General features: G+C 42.5%; 1 protein-coding gene across 1 annotated transcript; it reads left to right on the top strand.

Moving 5' to 3' along the window:
* Positions 1-1,459: 1,459 nt before the first annotated feature.
* On the top strand, positions 1,460-6,609 carry LOC103802432 (ubiquitin-conjugating enzyme E2 B). The gene is made up of 5 exons (XM_009074902.1): positions 1,460-1,541; positions 2,285-2,310; positions 3,857-3,946; positions 5,142-5,230; positions 6,041-6,609. Exons 1-5 carry the CDS (start codon positions 1,516-1,518, stop codon positions 6,167-6,169), a joined length of 360 nt encoding a protein of 119 aa, XP_009073150.1. The 5' UTR covers positions 1,460-1,515; the 3' UTR covers positions 6,170-6,609.
* The last annotated feature ends 12,321 nt before the right edge of the window (positions 6,610-18,930 follow it).

Here is an 18,930-nt window from a genome sequence, read left to right as displayed (position 1 = left end):
CTTCTAGGCACTTTCAGAATCAGTCCCATCCCCAGTCCTTGCCAGATCTTTTCTGCAGTTAGACCCAGTGACAGTAGGGTGCACATGTGCTTTGAAGTTGATCTAAACACCAAAGCCATGGTCCAGATGCATTTGTCAGGCTGAATGCTCAGGCACTGCTGTTGGCATGTAGCCTGGCTGTCACGTAGGAAGAAGTCCTGTTCCTGCTTTCCCTGACCAAAATAGTAGGTGGTTTATGTTGTTGATACTGAGCTGTCTGAACTGCCTGTGCTGGGAGGGCAGGGATGTAAACACAGGGTTCAGAGGGGCTCTGGGCAGCTCTGTAGGGCAGCACTGCAGCTCAGCATCCGTGGGCATGGACAATTTTACCACAGGCCAAGGCAGTGCAGGTGCAGGAGGGTTGCCTGGCTGTGCTGCTGTCAGCTGTGAGCAAATCTGCATCTGCACATCGACACTGAGTTAGAATTTGTCCCTATGTCTGCAGAGCTTTTCGTGGCAGTTTGTTCATAGGTGTACTGTGTTGTGATCCAACCTCAAGAATTGCTTTTGGAGCAAGGGCAGGCACTGTGTTTTTCTTATTCTTGCATAAGTCTAGAGGCAGAAAGGTGAGGTGAGGAGGAACTGTCACTGAAGGGCATTGATCAGGCAGATCGGTTGGGGCTCGCTGGTTTGTGCTGCTCAGGGTCTCCTGTGATCTGCAGAAGGGTTGGGAGAGAGGAGTGTTTGGATCCTGCTCTTTGGCTGCAATACATATTTCTGCCTGGTCCAAGTTGATGAGGCTGTCAGTAAGTAACATGCTTTTCCTGAGTCCAAGGATTAAGGAACTAAAAATAATTTAAAATGCTCCTGTGATTGCTTTAGAGATAAACACATTTGTTGAAGTGGTAAGAGGGAGCAATGTGCAGGTTTGCTGTTGCTCCCTTTCGAAGCAATCAGCTTGCCAGTCAAAATAGGCTTATACCAAATTTAGCCACGTCGTATGCACAGATCTGGGAATGCAGGGAAAGCTCCACTGGCAGTGCCTTTTGCTGAGTCCCAGCAAGTGTGTTCTGTGTGTCGCTGCCTGGATTTCAGCTCCTCTTTGTGGCTGCAGCTCCTTCTCTTCCTCATCCTGGCAGCCAGCAGCAATTGCTCTTCCATAGTTCACCATGTAGCACTGTAAATCTCAGCTGTCTGCAGAGCTTTAAATTATTCTTACAGTTAATCCTTTGCTCCCTGAACACTTAATCAGACCTGTTAGGCCCTTGTACTGTCTCGGTGTAAAACACGAAGGAAAACTAGATGTGCTTTGCCTTGTAGGTTTGGCTTTAGGAGTGTTGATAATCTGCATGTAATGCTTTGTCTCCTCTGATTTGGGGTGAGAAAATATTGACAAAACGTGGATATTACTGTTAAATTGTGCTTGCAGGTGGGAGTATTTCATTTATGTAAGACTTGCGTTCTGTGCTTGTAATCCTTAGGTTGCAAGAAGACCCTCCTGTGGGTGTCAGTGGTGCACCATCTGAGAATAACATCATGCAATGGAATGCAGTTATATTTGGGTAAGAGTTCTTTATCACTATTAAATTCTTTATTGAAGGGCTAAGTATAACAACCTGGTGGGTTTTTTTGCAATAATTACCTTCTTTTATGTATATAAACTCAGAAAACATAGAAAAATTACCAAATGTGCTATCACAGTGAAAATCTGTTTTCAAGGATAATATGGGGTGCACAGGAAACAAAAAAAAAATTCAGATTTTTTCAACATTTTTGTTGATTAAAGCTTGCTTGTGGCTTAATAAATAGGTTAGACTGTGTGGGAGTTGGGTTATGAAAAAGCAGGATTCCTCTTTAAACTACATAAGCACTGCGTGTTCTCAGCCATTAAATCCAGATGTATTAGCAGTGATTGGATTGATTCCCAGTGGGACAAGGTACTGGTTCTGTCTGGGAAGTTACATTGCATGTCCTACAGAAGAGGAGCTGGCTCAGTAGCCTTGCCTAAAACTGAAGTATGTTTGCTAGTAATCTGCTCATTAGTTCCAGTCTGGTCACATAGTGGCAGGTGTATTGTTTGGGATGATGATGAAGTAGATACCCCAACCAGCAGAGTGACCATGAGGAAGTGTCTTGGATACAACAAAGCTCTCAGAGGTTGCCTCTGGATGCTTCTCTAGATATTTAAATTATTGCCTCTACCTGTACCTTGGGGAGGATGAGGAAGAAGATACAAATTTATTGTGCCTGTGTAGAAGTAGGTAATGATCACTTCTAACTGGAGTTTATTTTCAAACCCTTTCAGGCCAGAAGGGACACCTTTTGAAGATGGTAAGTCTCTAACTTTTGTCTCGTTTGTCATTCTTATAAATACTGCCTCTGTTAACATTGTTCTGCTTTGTAAAAATAATAGATGCTATCTGCATATACTTTGAAACAAACTGTGTTCAAACAGTGCTCAAGTCTGGGCCCCTCAGTTCAGGAGGGACATTGAGGTGCTGGAGCAGGTCCAGAGAAGAGCAACGAGGCTGGTGAAGGGACTGGAGCACAAGTGCCATGAGGAGAGGCTGAGGGAGCTGGGGGTGTTCAGCCTGGAGAAGAGGAGGCTCAGGGGAGACTTTATCACCCTCTGCAACTCCCTGACAGGAGGTTGGAGTCAGGTGAGGGTTGGTCTCTTCTCCCAGGCAACCAGCAGCAGGACAAGAGGGCACAGACTCAAGCTCTGCCAGGGGAGGGTTAGGTTGGATACTAGTAATAGATTTTTTTACAGAGAGAGTGATCAGACATTGGAATGTGCTGCCCAGGGAGGTGGTGGATTCACCATCCCTGGAGGTTTTCAGGCTGAGACTGGATGTGGCACTTAGTGCCATGGTCTAGTGACCACAGTAGGGTTGGACTCGATGATCTTTGAGGTCTCTTCCAACCAGGTTGATTCTATGATTCTGTGATTAAGCAAGTGAAGGAGTAAGGCTTGTTGGCTATAAAAATATGTATCTTGATCTAAGCAGTGTCTTGTCATTGATGGTTCGTTAGAACGCTACGAAGCAATGGTTCTATCAAGGCTTGTTTATACACACACACTAGACATTTGAGCTGGGGAGCCTGATGCTGCCAGATGTGTTTGCACATCTCCATAGCTGAGCTCAACAAGACTCTGCTTTTCTCCTTTCATCTTTTTGGCCTGTTTGATTCATTGCTGTTCTCCTAATGAAGAACAGGTGAAAAACCTCGAATTGTTCTGAATATAGAACTCAATGAGGGCGAGGGAATCCTGAATTTGTACATAAACATGAAAGTTGGTGTGTAATGAATCTCCCTTAGGCATATGAGGAATAACGAGTTTAATAATTATGGTATTATTGCTGTAATTGGCAGCAGATGGGGTTTCTCTGTGTTGGGTTGGAGGAGTTGGAGTAAATTATTCACTGATCCATAATAAAGGTTTTCAGTGAATCAGTTACGAGCTCCAAAGACTGAGATTGCTGATTATGAAATTCCAGTGTTTCTTTGCTGGCACCACAGTGCCTTCTTAATGAAACGCCTTAAAGTCACCCAATCCATGGAACCAGCATTTTGGGTCATGGAAAAGGGGGAGGGCAGTGGGATAATGTGGGATCTAGCTGCCTTTGCCATGTATACAGTGTGTCTCCAATCTTCTCCCCAACCTCTGCTGCTGGGTTTGTTACTATAAGTAGTAGTTCCATAGTTCCATTATCACTGGAAACACATGGTAAGAAACCAGACTGGGTGTTGCTTGTTGATATAATGGTGAGAAGAAATATTGATCATGGAGCACACAAATGAATTTGTTGTCTGTGTGCCTGGAGATGTTCTTTTGTTGTTACTTACCTGATTGTGTTTGTGTTTGTTTGGACAGGTACTTTTAAACTAGTAATAGAATTTTCTGAAGAATATCCAAATAAGCCTCCAACTGTTAGGTTTTTATCAAAAATGTTCCATCCAAATGGTGAGTACCTCATCTTTATTTAGCTGTGTTATCCTTTAAGTTTTGTGGTGTGGTCATGTGTTCTCCAGAGCTCTAGAATGCCTAACTGCTCTTCATCTCTCTTCATTGTCATCTCCTAAGTAGATGTCTAGGACAGCAACTGCTTGATGAAAAATTGAGAGTTATGATGCTATTAAGAAGCAGCTCTCTGCCTCTTTCTAATCAATATGTAGCAAAGCCTGTGAGTATTTTCAGCAGCAGCTGCACTTAAGTTGGCTTAAAGAGGCAATTCTGGTTGCAGATTCCTGCCCCCTTCCATTTAACAGCAGTTGTGTCTGTGCAGACACATTGTGAGCTGCAGGGAACTGATGGAGCCAAATGTTACTTCTTTCTGTCAGACAAGATTTCAGCCAAGTCTCCCTGCCTTTTGTCTGGTGCTCTATACCAACCAGGGAAACATGAGGGTGCTCAGTCATAGAGGAGGTGGCTGACCCGAGCTCAGTGATGAGGGCAGCGTGGTGACAACACGTGCCATGGTTCCTCCATAGCACTTGTTAGGTTTTATTCAGCTCTTAGTGCATGCAGAAAACACAAACCATGCCTGTTGCCCCTCTAGCAATAATACAGTGCAGTGCAGGCCAGTGTAACCTACTGTAATCTCCTGGGTTTTATTGGCATGAGCAAGCTGGAAGAGAAGGGTGTGAGAGTTTGAGTGGTGAGGCTCATACAGGCTCCAGTAAGACTACTAATAGGTATCCAGGCAGAAGTAGGATTTCAGTCACAGTTTTCTGTATTTTCTGTTGAATGCCTTGGTGCATCTCACAGCAGGTGCTGAGTGTGTGGAAACAGGGCAAGAACTGCCACCTCAGTGTGTGATGGGCACACGTGGGTCCCACTCCTGCAGCAAATGCCTCGCTGCTCTCCCTCTGAGACAGTATGGGTCAGTCACACTGCAGGAGCAGGAAACCAGGTCTGCCCATTCCCATGCTAAAGCCATCATCTTCTTTTCCTCTTAAGTGTTCTGTTACTTTCAGTAATAAATCTTCATAATACAGCACGTCAGGCTACAGAGGATTGTGAACCATAGCTGCTGTCCTCTTTCCTGAAGAACTAATTCAAGCACAGTCTGAATTGGAACATTAGCTGTGCCTTGAGCAGTGTGTCATGAGCAGCTTGTAACTCTGACAGTTCTGAGTGGTCTCTGTGGTGTTTTCAGTGTATGCAGATGGCAGCATATGTTTAGATATCCTTCAGAATCGCTGGAGTCCAACATACGACGTCTCGTCTATTTTAACTTCAATTCAGGTAACTTTGCATCTGTTTCAGCAAATCATGATGTTGTTGTTGGTCTCTGTTCCACAGCACACATCTCAGTGATGGGGATAGCCAGCTACCTGTATCAAAGGGAACTTCACATCCCTGTGAGCTAAGCAGTAGCTTTCTAGATCCAATCAAGGCAAAGGTGCTGACCTACATAATTACCAATTCTGAGCTACAAAACTGCCATTATGTGTTTTTGTACAGGAAAGCAGTTACTAGTTTGGGTTCCTTTTTAGCTGTTTTTAGTCAGGATAGGACATCAGACGCAGAAATTTGCCTCCTGTTCAAAGCACTAACCTTTATGGTGAAGCTTTGCCTTTTGAAGTCCTCAGAGGGACAATACTGCTGAAACATACTACTTGGCATAAGTAAAAATGGCCTGGCACAGCAAAAATGCACATTTTTTCTTGTCTCCTTTGTGACTGTCTTTATCTTTCTACAGAGAAGTTTTGTTGGAGGCATCTGAAGCTCCTCTTTAGTCCCAAACGACAGTAGTAATGTTATTACCAGACAGTGAATTAGTTTTATAGTGCTGACTGGCACAAATGGCCATGTCTCTGCTAGGTTTGTGAGCCTAGAAATGTGTGCAGTGCTAATGCTTGTACAGTGTGTAATTTGAGGTTCAGTAATGTAGTTAGGGGTGCCTAACCATGGGTTTAACTGGGGTTTTTTTGATTGGGCCTTCTTTGTCATGTCTGCCTTCTGAAACACATCTGACTTGAAAGTTTTCACTTGATTTTCCCCCTGATTTAAATGCGTTGGTTTGTCTCACGTTGTGTTTTCCCATTTTTCCAGTCTCTGCTTGATGAACCCAATCCAAACAGTCCAGCAAACAGCCAGGCAGCACAACTTTACCAGGAGAACAAACGTGAATATGAGAAAAGAGTTTCAGCTATTGTGGAACAAAGTTGGAATGATTCGTAACAGCTGCTGTGTTCCTCTCCATCCTCATTATCATTATGTACAATTTAACTCTCAGTAGAAAGGCTACCAGAAGTTTCAAGTGCCACAGATCAATGAATTTGCGTATAAAAACTCATTTGCAAACAAAATTAAGCCCTCCAGTTTAGGAAAGCTAAAAGCTTGTGTATCTCTATTAACGTCCTTTTTATTGCATGGTATGAACTAAGTTATTGCTACGTAAATTTGTAATATATCCTGTTTGTATTTTTTTCCAAGTGTATAATGTTGGTGTGGAGTTTTCATGACAGAATATACACATTTTGTAAATCTGTACTTTTTCAAATATTGAATGCCTTATTTTTGAATTCTTTAGATTTTTAAATTGGAGAAAAAGCACTTAAAGTTTTTATATATAAATATTTCATGTAAAACTGTTAAATACATAACCTTAGTGCAAGACATTCTGCTCTCACTCTGTATGTCTTTCCAAGGGCTCATTTTCAGTCCATTTTTTTCCTTTTGGTCTATGCTGATGATGCCATGCACTTTACAAACAGCAAAGTTAACCCATGATGTCACTGTCTTCACAGGATGTCTCTGCTTCTGCACCAGAGCTTACCTTGATTCTGTGTGTCCTCAGTTGTATGAGGAAGAGAAGTTTTGGTAGCTGCCAATTACGAATGGGGAAAGAGATGTAACTATTTTGCTAGAAGTCCCACATTAAACCAGCAGCAGAGTTGCAAACAGGACCTGGATGTGCCCAGGCTTGGGGATAATGTGTTCTAATAACTTTTCTTTTTCAGGGAGATTGTATTTTACCAAGTTGTAAAATGTTGTCATCCAAATCTGTCCTATATTCACATACTGACACTGTAATATAGTTTTGAATATCTTCTAATAATTAAAGAGGTGTCCCATTAGTTTCCCATGGGGGTAGGGAAGAAATTAATCACCAAGAGAAGAAAACATGTCTGCAGATTTAATGGATTTACACTTCAAATCTTGGCTGTGTACCACGTGCTCAGGTCTCGTGTCTGTATCACAGAGGTTCCACATATTCTTAAAGTGCTGCTTTAAAGAAGTTTGGCTTTGTTTTTTTAAGTGTTGATGTGATAATTTCTCACTGTGTTCCATAAACCAGGATCGATGGCTACAGTAAAGAATTAGGCCATTTTTTTTCTTCCAGCAGCAAAATTGTAACACCTTTGTCATAATTCCAACCAGCATTAGCTATGCATTAAACCTCCCAAATCCTTTACCAAAGTACAGCTCAGTGTTCCACTGAAAGGCAGTGGAAGTTTATTTCAGCTAGAAAAGAACACGTTGTTTACTTGCAAGTCATTACTAAAAGTTTAGCCTCAGTGCACTGAAACAAGAATATCAATTTATACCTGATGCCTGCTCATAAAGTTCTGTAGTTTCTAGAAGCAGCACTAGTAAGTTTAGAAATTTTAACAGAGTGCTGTCAGGCAACTCTGTCAGTAGTTTGTGGAATACAGCTACCTTAGATAAGAAGCAGCAGTGCTAAGTACACTGTGTACCAGTACTGACTGCACTCCACTCTGAGTCGGTTTGCTTTCCTTGAGTTGTGAATTTGTGTTTAAAAATTCTTCGATCTATGTCTAATTATTAACAGCAACCCTAAAGGATCCAATTTGCCTTTGGGCTATGGTGAAGTTACAGTAACACTAGTAAAGCAGTGCTGTGTGGCTCAAAGCAGCATCAGTGCAAAGGCTTTTGTTCACAAATGTTAATATGAAAAAGCTTCCTAAGGTAGCCTAAACTTTGAAGATTATTTTTACTAAGTTTGCCTCCTGTTGCAATATTTTTGTTCAGCATGAGCTGAGATTTGCCATTCGTTAAGAGTCCACATTAATTTGATTATTCCTGAACAGCCAGTTTAGCCCAGTTATAGATTGATGATGCTTGGAACGTGTTTTTGTGTCTCTGGGATGGAGAGACACATAATTGGAGCAGAAAAATATTTAATTAGTGATCAGCACTGCAAACTGCCTGTGCTGGGACCCATAATATACAGGTACATGTGTGTGTGAAGGTATAAGAGTATTCTCTTTGAGTGCAGAATTTGGAGCCTACAGTTAGTAAAGTCTAGCTGCAGAGTGTGAGCCCTCCGACAGAGGGAATTACTGTAAAGCATTGTATTCCCAGTGTCGGGGGGGAGGGACGTTTCTCCAGATTCCACATGTTAACACCGGTGATGCAGGAGCTGGATGTGAGCGGCAGAGGGTGAGAATCCAGGTTTGGATGCTGAGCTGTGGGTCCGCGCTGGCCTAGAGGAACTGGTGTTTCTTGCAGTGGGGTCCTGCAGTGGCCAGGGGGCTGCACTGGTGGCTGCTGCGAGCCCTCCACAAAATCCGTTAAAACTGGATAGAGAAACTATTCCCGTGCGAAAGGAACGAGCCCAGAGGAGATGATGCAGAGGAAACGAATGTAGCTCTCCGCTTGGCCGGCACGAGGTGCCCTCGCTCGCTGGTGATGCTCAGCATCTCCCACCCGGACACGGAATTATTCCTCCTGCATCCCGATGCCTTCGTGCTCGGCATCCCCTGTCTGGTGACATTTAAGGGCAAAAAGGTTGAAGTCTTATCCATTCGCAGTATAGCAGAGTCACAGTAAATTTTGTGGTGTGGTTATCTTCTTAAATAGTGTACTGGGATGCTTGATTTCTTAATTCATTGATTAGGAGTTGTAAACCACTAAGCTTGCTAGGACAGTGGGATTAATTAAGGAAGGACTGATGGGTATGCAGTTTTAGTTTATAGCTTCTCACAGGGCTTTGGTTCATGGATATTAAACAGTTCGTTATCGTTTCTTGTCCTTGGATTCCACGTAAAGATCGAAAATCACTTTTTAAATTATTCAGCCCAGTGTTTTTGAACTTGTATATCCACCTAATTCACTTGATTTTACGGGTGGACAGAGCCATCTAGCTCTGCAGGACCTGTGTCAGTCAGGAAGCTGTTCCTGGGCATTCCCCAGTCTGAGTTTCAGGTATGAGAACACCTTCCCCTTCAGGTTTGTCACAGTAACATTATTCATAAGAAGCATCAAACACTGCACTGCTGGTGCTGCTTTCTTCAGATCTCAGTTCCCTGAAGATGTCTCATCCAAATACAATCCCAAGCCAAAACTACAGGACTTGGATCTTCACAAATGTGATTAACTTCACTAGTGTGAGTTGTCCCATTGGGATTCTTCGGCGTAGTACAGATAAATGTGTGTAATTGCAGAACTGAGGCCTTAGGCTGTGAGAAGTGAAGAAATCACAGCTTGAAGTACTGTATCTGCAGCTTCTTTGTGGGAGGTTTTGTATTAATAGTCAATTAATTCAATGTGTCAAACAAATAAAGCTTTAAATATTTAGAGATTAGGAGGTGCCTAATAAAAAATTTACAGGCAAAAAAGGAAGATCCCCTGATCACTACAGTGGCATTGAGTTATTTAAAAAAAATAGGTAGGATAACATAGTTAAATGCTTCATGTTTAACATGTTGAGATTCCATGAGAACAGCTGTTGATGTATATGAAAGTGCACCAGGAGAGGACATCCAGCCAGACTTCCCAACCTGTGCTTTTATTTGAGCTTCTTACTGTTGGTGGGAGCTGTCCTAGGCAAATACTATGCCTTATTTGTTTCAAGTTGTTTTCTGGAAGAGGAAGGATATAATCAGCAGGCAATCTGCTGTAATGCAGACGTTGGCAAGGTGGGTCCTCCACCTCTCCTTTGGACAGGGCTGTGTGACGAGAGGCTGGTGGAACTTCAGGTGGGAAACAGTGACCAGAGACTCTGACTGAGTGGGCAGCATTTGTGTGTGAGCAGCCCCAGCTCCAGCACTCTGCTTTATTTCTTATTTATGTATTAAAACAATTACCTGGCCTTCTCTCCCTGATTTAGTTAATCTTTCTAATGCAAGAGCTTCAGCTGAGTACAGAATGAACATGTCCAGTGTCATCATGCCACCAATGGTGCACAGACCCTCAGCACATCCAATTTTCCTGCAGCATGTAACCTCAGGTATTGCACTTGTCACTGTTCTAAACCCTTGGATCCAGCCTTAGACCATATGAACACCACGTAGCCAGAGCAGTGAATGATTTAGGAGGCATTCTTTTTATTTCACAGAATCAACTGGATTGGAAAAGACCTCAAAGATCATCGAGTCCAACCCCACTGTGGTTACTAGACCATGGCACTAAGTGCCACATCCAGTCTCAGCTTGTAAACCTCCAGGGATGGGTGAACATAAGTATTCACAGTTCATCTCTGGAAACCTCTTCATATTAAAAGAAGAATGGTGAAAGAGGTAAAGGGAAAAGGGGCTAAATCTAAAAGAAAATTAAATATGTAGACCCAAAGAACAAAACCCATTAAGAACCTGATGCTGCTCTGCTGCTGCTGTTCATTCAAAGAATAGGAGTCATTTTAGAAAAGAAAATACCTTGGATTCTGTGTGTGTGTACACACAGAGAAAGCTTTCTGAGCTATTATAGAAACTTTAAATAGTTAGGGTGTAGCATTTTAAAATAAATGGGATTTAGGGTTTGAAGGAGGTTTTTTTTGCTTAGCATTGTTATTGCACCTTGAGTTCATCTCCCAGCTCAGCCACCCTGAGCAGAGAACAAAAAACAGGCAGAACTTTTTAGTCTCTGATAATGACTGTAATTAGCATCACAAGCTATGGAAATTGCCATATTCCCTAAAGGTTTCTTGTCATTATCCCATGTTTCTGCACTGAAAATAAAGGTTTTTAAGACAGGGTATCTTCTGTATTTGGTACTGTCCCACTAATGGTAATGTTCCAGCCTCCGTGACTGCCTGAATCCATTCTTAATGCTTGTGTCTGCTGTGGTCTGTGTGAAAGCTGTATCCTGCCAGAAAGCAAACATGCTCCTCTCAAACTGTGCATGTTGTTCAGCATCCAGAATGAAGCCTTTTTCTTTATGATGTGGTCAAAGCACGTAGTGTGGGATTTTCTGAGCAAATGTTGCTAGAAGAAAATGTGTTTTAGAATCCCAGTCTGTGAATGTTTCAATCAGGAGTTCAGTGAGGTCATAAAATAAATACTTCTTGCCCTTAAACATGTGCCAGGGCTGGGGCAAACTACTGTCTGAGAGCAGAGTTAGGGTTAGATGGCACTGACTGGTTGAACAGACCTGGCTGTAGAGGGTTGAAGGCAGGAAGAATTCCCTGCCCAAGCCTCCACCTGTAGCACAGGGTGTTCAGTCCTCAGCCCCTAGAACTGAGAAGATCTTGTATTGCTTTCCTTGTTTTTCAGTCTGGGTCATTAACTGCCGTGTCTGATGCATTTCTAAGCTGAATAATTTTGACAGCTGCCAATTTGGTACACATACCATGGGCTGAGCTGGGAGCTGCAAAGCTGGGAAGGATTCTGGAGGCTCTACCTGGCACAGCAACAGCCTCGGGCACAAAGGGAGACCTGAATCCATATTCATCAGGGAAGTAGCTGGTCAGAGTAAGATCACCCCAAGCATCTGAGACCCACAGTGGTTTTTATCCTGGCTAAACCCTCTTACAAAAATCAGCAAATACATCCACGTTGTTTCAAAGCTGTGTTGAACTATGAACTGCTCAGTCTCAGTGTCAGATTATTAATTACACTGTTCATTACCATCACCATTTAGGTATTATTTCTATTTCTCTTCATTTTGAAGTGGATTTGGGTGTGAACAGAAGATTATGGGTTCAGGGATTTGTCTAGAATTCTGCCACACAACTACAATGCCCAGTAAATGTAAATATTGTTATTTTATTGCTGCACGTTAGTGCTATCACGATGGGAATGGAAGGATTTAGTTCTGAACTCTGGTACTTCACACAGGCTGAGAGGCAAATTGTCTTCAATGACTGCCCAAAGAGGGAAGAAGGCAGAAATGCCATCTCCTTTGAATTAATTATGAACCACACAGCTCTTGCTATTATCTGTTTACACATTATTGGCCTTGTGATGTGCTGGTGAGAGATTTTCTTTCACTGTCTGGTCCAAATGTACGTTAAGTCCAATTTCATTAAGAAGGCTGCTCGCCTGCCTTGTTGAAAGGGTCATTGTGTTAGTTATTACAGTGTTTTCTTTGTGCTCCTTCCCCCAAATTCCAGTAACTATTTTGTAGAAAAGTTTGAAAGTGAACTTTTGATGCCTGTGAAAGCTGCTTCATTGACTTTATTGACTCCAGAGCCTGAAGTTCTTTATCCGCAGAGATCTTTAAAAGGACACTAAAAAGTTTCAGCCAAAGCTTATAGAATTTGGTACTTATAGTTAAGTATTATAGACCCAATGCTGTTCCCATGGAGACCTAAAGGAATTTTTCCATTGAATTAAGTGGTAGCAAAGCATACCCTTTATTAAGTGGGAAAAGGAGAAGCTGGAGAACTCCATTTGTTGTTCCCAGTTTTGTTTGTGCACTTGCTCTTCTGTGTAAAGAAATAAACCTAGTGAAATTTTAGGTATTTTTCATTGTGATTCATCTCCTTCAGGCTCCCTGTGTTTGTGGATAAGGGAGTGTGTGATTCCAGGAGGATAACCCACGAGGCAAAGGCAGAGCTCTCCTTTTACTCATTGCTGGTGTCTTTCCCTGGAATCTGGGATGGGAAGAGAGGGTTTCAGTCTCCCACATCTCCTGCTCAGGAGAGGTCAGTGGTGCTGTTTGCAGGTGGTGTCAGTGCCTCCCTAGCATGTGTTCATACCACCTCTTCTTCAGGACAATTTTAATGTCAATTTGTTGAAAGACCAACCTGTTAGCACTGAAATTCCAATTATTTACTAATACTCACAGAAATCCCAAGTAGACTGACATTTAGGAAGAGTTTTCCCATTCTGGAAGTTTGAGATGTTGCTCAAAGGGTCATTGGAAGCCCCTGGTGAGCTCTGCTCCAGTCAGAGCTTTGAGTGGAGGCTCTGCCATGGGCATATGGCCAGATCTTGCCACTCCTGGGTATGGATTACAAAAAAGGTTCAATTTGAGGCCTCAAATTGTACAATATGGTGCTAAAAAATGGTTTTGGTTGAAGCTGTGTCATGAAATCCTTGGCTACTGAAGTCAACAGATTTATGATTGACTTAAGTGGAGTGAGGCTCTTGTCTATAATGAAGTCCTTTCATTTTGGCTCACTGAGATTTCTCTTGTTCTTTCTTAGTGCCTTATGACACATTCACTCCATCCTTGCCTCAAACAAAGAGAAATTATACTATCATGGTCTCCCTTTAAATATTTCCTATTTGAGGACCTACTGAAAAGACTCCAGAGGCAAATTCTTGGTTTAGAAGTTGCTATTTATGTCTAGACACATCTGAATGTCGTTATGCTTTGAATGTCCTGGATTGCTTGCTGCTTTCTTTGTAGAGATGGATGAGTCCAGAGAGAGAGCAGTATTTCAAATTAACTTGAAATAAGCTTTAACCAGCTCAGGGTTCTACTTGTTGCCACTGGCTCCCTTGATAAAAATACATAACAAAACAAGCCATGCCACAAGGAAAATTCTGATTTATCGGTGTTTTAAAGCAGAGCAGAAACAGGTTCTCAATAGATGACATTTGATTCTGTTGGCATATTAGCATTTGAATTATTGTAGTGCCTCAGACTCCTGGCTGTGACAAGGAGCCTACATGCTACAGGCTCTACACAAACAAAACCATCACACTTTGCACCAAAGGGTTTCCAGTACAGGAGTAAGGCAGGTGATGACAGGGACCAGTCAGGCACAGAAGGGAAGAAACCAACTATATGGTAATTAGTGCCAAGAAAATTACTGGTCTCCTATCGCCAATCAAGTATCAAACTTTGTAATAAATCAATAGTTAAGTTTGGAAATCTATATATTTCATTAAAAAATGATGACAGAGCCTACATCTGAAGTAGGAAGCCAAATTGTCCTCAATGTGTGCATTTCAGCTCCAAAACCAATACTGCTTTCATAGGCCAGGTGATCTCCACCTCTGGTTTTCTGCAGTTCTGCATTTCTAGAAGTATTCTAGAGCACTACAAGTTGAACTGCTGCTTGTTTCTGTTCTTTCCTACAGACTGTGTTAGCTTACCAAGCAGGTGAGAGTTCTGAGGGTCAACATGAAGAGCAGCCCAAATCTCACTCGGGCTCTGCAGCTCTACCTGTGCACATCCACCTGAAGGGGGAAGGACTCACAGCTCTTGCACTTACACTTTCCTTGCTGTTGTGTAGGGATTATGTCACAGCATTTCCTGTGTGGGTTAAATTAACAAACACACAATTTTCTAGGGCTTTTGTTTTATGAGAAACAGATCCTCCAGGTCAATCATGAGACTTCTTGTTTGTGAATTCAGTACAGGCAGGGAAGGACTCACAGCAATATTAGTAGGTGAATTGGGGGGCATGGACAGGTACAAATCATAGAACAGAATCATATCATCATTTAGGCTGGAAAAGACCTTTAAGGTCATTGAGTCAAACTGTTAAAATCATCAGATCTGCCCTGAATCTCAAGGGTAGAACTGCACAGATATTGAGTGTCTATGGCATCAACACACAGCTCAGGTGGAATGTTTGGGCAGCAACTTCAGGGACATTTCATCCCTAAACCTGGCAAAATAGAGGCCAGGGGTATGCAGGAGAAGAGTGAGACTCTTTGGGTTTACATCCCTTTAAAGAATACAAAAAAATCATTAAATCTCTGCATATCAGTTTACCCAGCTTAATTGTCTCCCTCTTGCCTGCACACTGGTTACACTCATTTCTAAAGGACGAAGCAAAGATTTCAAATGAATGATCAAAAGAATATTTTCCTCTTTTCACAGTCTGAGTACGGAGTCGATGAAACATTTATTCAGGAAATGAAATATTAGGGCCTGACAGATATCTCCAGCGTCACTGAGTAAGCAGGTTATCTAGAGATTTCTAGTGCAAACAATCCTGTGCTTTGATGAATGCATGAGTAATGCCATTCCAGGGGCTTGGAAGCAAGATTAGATTGAAGTTAGTCATTTCAGCAATTATAATAAACTCAGAAAATTAAGCCAATTACAATGAGAAACAACTTTTTTTCATCTGTTTCTTAAGCAGAGAGTAACAGAGCTTTTTGCTTTACAGTGTAAATAATCATATTTTTGTTGAGCAGGGATGTAATGGAAAGAGATTGATGCCTTGGTATCTTAGGGAATTCTGCAGGAGGATCAGTGAAATGTTGCAGTCCTACCTGGTCATAGCTTATGTTTGTGCTTGTTTTTGTGGATGACATTCGCTTGGGATTTTGACACTTTATTTTCACTCAGTGTTGTTGTCAAGATCATGCAGACCCTCTCTGTTAAATGAAGTGTTTAGGAGCTCTGAGACCTTAAATTGCAATTACATTGCTTCAAATGTCAGGTTCTGCAACAGCATATCACTGCTGGTGATAGAAACCTAAGCAGCTTAGGTGATATAAACCTAAGGAGCTTAATAGCTTCACGATGCCATATAATGTATGGGGAATGTCCCTGCCCAGGGAATCTGATCGTGGAGATCTGAGTCACGGTGACAGCTCCAACCAGCAGGCAAGGCAAGGCAGGGAGGGTGTGAGGAGCTCAGAGGAGAGGAGGTGATGATTTGCTATTAATAGATGCACCAAGAGGCTCAGAGACAGGAACTCCAGGCAGGGCCACTCTTGGCTCGCTACGAAAACGATTCCTCGTCAGAGCTGCAAGTGAGACACAATTTGGAGCTGGCAGAGTCTCAGGGTGCCCTGATTGTACGAACACGTGGGCATGCCACAGCAGCAGCTTTTGATGAGCCTGAAATACAGCACATTTCAGCAACTCACTGCTGAATTTCATCTCTCTCTTCCTTGGTGAGTGTGTTTTGGTCTGGCAGAGAAAGAAGGAAATGATGCTCTGTATCCTCTCATTATTTCAAACTGAAGGAGGACAATTTAGATTAGATATAAGCGAGAAGTGTTTTTACAATGAGAGTGGTAAAACACTAGAACAGGTTGCCCAGAGAGGTGGTGGATCCCTGGAAACACTCAAGGCCAGGTTGGATAAGGCTCTGAGCAACTCAATGGAGTTGAAGATGTCCCCACTCATTGCAGGGGGGTTGGACTAGATGACCTTAAAAGGTTCTTAAAAGTTCTCCAGGCTGAACACCCTCAGCTCTCTCAGCCTGTCCTCGTAGAAGTTCTCCAGCCCTCAGAGCATATTCATATCCCTCCTTTGGACCAGCCCTTATAAGATATTTTCTGCCTTTCTGCTGCAAGAAAAAAAAACACCACCTTTTGTTTTTTCCCCTGTGACTGAATGTAGCTCTGCTACTGCTCTGGCTCAGACCTGTGCAGGTCCAGGATCAATGTCATGCCTGTTTCATAGATGCTGATCTGAGTGCTTAGGGCCCAGCTCAGAGCCTGCACACTGTTAAATCCTGAGGAGCTCAATGAGTGCAGAAGGAGCTCATCACCTCGGTGCATCAGGAGGATATTGAAGCCTCACTGAAGCCCATGTCACATGCTTAACAAGGTCAGTCCCATATTTGCAAAAGCCCATCAGAGTTGAATTGTGCCCTGATTGAGACTAGACTGGAAGCAAAACGTGGTTGTGCTGATGTTGACATGATTTCCCGAGAAGGTAAAAATTCAGGCATTTATTTTTTGATGGTTTTTGCACAGCACAGAGCTCACAGCCTGATTTGTATTCAGCTGCTGCATATTGAGGCTGGTCATCGCTCTTGGAAATGGTAGATAGGAAGAATTGCTATCCAGAGAAATATTTCTTCTGTTTTAGGGTAGATTTTAACTGCAGCCCTCTAACTCCTGATAACCAAAGCCAAAGTGATGTGTCTGGTGTTCTCTGCCCTGCACTCCCAGTTATTTATTCTGTGATGTGCAGGAAGGAAGGAGACGTGAGCAATCTCCATTCTTGTTACCAGGAATTGTGCACTTAATTCTCTGTGCATTGTACTGAAAATGAACTAGTAAGATGTGTTCTGCATCAGCAAAAAGGCTGCCTTATTCAGCTGGAATGAGAACATGCACGCTTTAACTTGGGAGTAAAGAAAATCGCTGTAAACGATTTCTTTAAACAGAATCTGTTGGGTTTTGCCTTCAATTTTTTGCTGAGAGTGAAGATTCTGCAGGAGGGTTTTTTCCTCCTTTTTCCTACCCAATTGCTAACCTTGCTGTTGCATGCGTTTCTGCTGCTTCTAGCACTTTTCATTCTGATGGCAGTTTTTCATCTCTTCACTAGCTTATGGCTAAAACAGTCCTTGCAACAGGAATTTCAGTTACTCACTCTCCAGAATAATTATTTCCATTTGCTCCCACTCTGGTCCTGGGGCAAAGGGCTTCCTCATGTCTTGCCTTGATGGATCTGTCCTCCCAACTCCTCTACTTTGTACAAATGTCTTATCTGCATGTGTCAACACCAGGTGACAGCACATCTCTGAGATGGATTTGAAGCCACTCTTAGGTAATACATTGCAATTTTCCCAGTTGGCTATTCAATTAATAAAAATGCATTGGCATACACATGCAGAATTATGGAAATGCATCTAATTCTGGGACTTGCTCTGTCTGAAAACTTTGCAGGAGGCTTCACAGAAGTGAAGTGCTGCTAATCACAGCGCAGACTCCAAACGAGCACAGGGAACGGAGCAGTTTCTTCTCAAACTGTTACTCAACAAGTGACTAAAATAACCAGGAAAACACATTCGAACTGGGAATCTCCTCACCCACTGTTCTTTGTGTTAGCCACTACCTAGATCTGAGCTGTTGCTTCTGTAGCCAAAGTTAGAATATAAAATCACAACAAGGTTTTTACTGAAGGAAAGTAATTTGTATGCTGTGTGATCATCTCAAAGCACAGTCCTGCGGCTCTTGATGGCACCTTGAGCTTTTCAAATTACTTTTATTGATGAATCTGAAGGATCTGAAGCTGATAGATGTCAATTCATGAAAAAGTCACTGAAATTAGAGAAAGAGTAGCTGCTTATCTGCTCCATTCACCTAACAGCTGAACACTATTCTGTACAATCTTTTTTCCCATCAATGTGTGCAGGGTAAAACCACTGTGTTTCTGTAAAGGAAGATGTTGGGGTACAGCCTAAGCACCTTCACACCAACCAAGCAGCTGTATCCAGGGAGAGGAGCAATGTTTGGAACACAAGACAAGGTGCTGCAGGGATGGCAGAGCATCCCTCTGCTGCTGGAGATGGAGCTCCCTCACTCACACATCTCAGAGATCATCTGCAGGAGAGAGCTGCTTGCTCCAACTAATCTCTAAATTTCAATCAATACAAGTAATATCAATTTTTCCTGGTTTGGTTGGGACCACATTTGACTAACCCATAATAAGCCACTTTATATGGAAATCAGTGTCGGCACAGTCCTCGCTCCAGCCGAGCTGTGTTGGTTTACGGATTCATGTGAAGTTCTGCAGAAATACAACTTTCTTCTGTAGCAAAGCCCTCAGAGAGTCCTCAGTTCCTCTGGCATCAAGGCATGGAAATATAAAGTGAAGGCTTAGGACACTTCAGTTGTATCAAAGTTACGAATTCTGCCTGAATTCATGAGGCTGTTGTATTATTTAATGCCTCTCTGTATAAAGACTCAGAGGTTTGTTTCAAAATTGATGTTGTCTGCTTCGGGTCTGAGCTTAAAGAGCTTTGAGAGGAACAACCCAGTGTCATTTATTGCAATAATCTGCTGGAGGGAGGTGAGGATGCTGACCTGGGTGAAAGGCAGAGGAAATCTGGGCTCTGTCAGCAACTGACAGCAGTAGAAAACACCCAGCAGAAAGGAGGAAAGGCA

The sequence above is a fragment of the Acanthisitta chloris genome, unplaced genomic scaffold (assembly GCF_000695815.1).
Source record: "Acanthisitta chloris isolate BGI_N310 unplaced genomic scaffold, ASM69581v1 scaffold15115, whole genome shotgun sequence".
NCBI classification, from domain to species: Eukaryota; Metazoa; Chordata; class Aves; order Passeriformes; family Acanthisittidae; genus Acanthisitta; species Acanthisitta chloris.
Note: the sequence above shows the minus strand (reverse complement) of the source record. Positions and strands in the feature narration are given on the sequence as shown.

What these genes read in the sequence shown, in the direction of transcription:
- LOC103802432 (XM_009074902.1), top strand. Translation starts at nt 1,516, where the DNA reads ATGCAATGGAATGCAGTTATATTTGG. An exon ending in TGGAATGCAGTTATATTTGG is followed by an intron (nt 1,542 to 2,284) that starts GTAAGAGTTCTT and finishes AAACCCTTTCAG; the next exon opens with GCCAGAAGGGACACCTTTTG. An exon ending in CTATTTTAACTTCAATTCAG is followed by an intron (nt 5,231 to 6,040) that starts GTAACTTTGCAT and finishes CCATTTTTCCAG; the next exon opens with TCTCTGCTTGATGAACCCAA.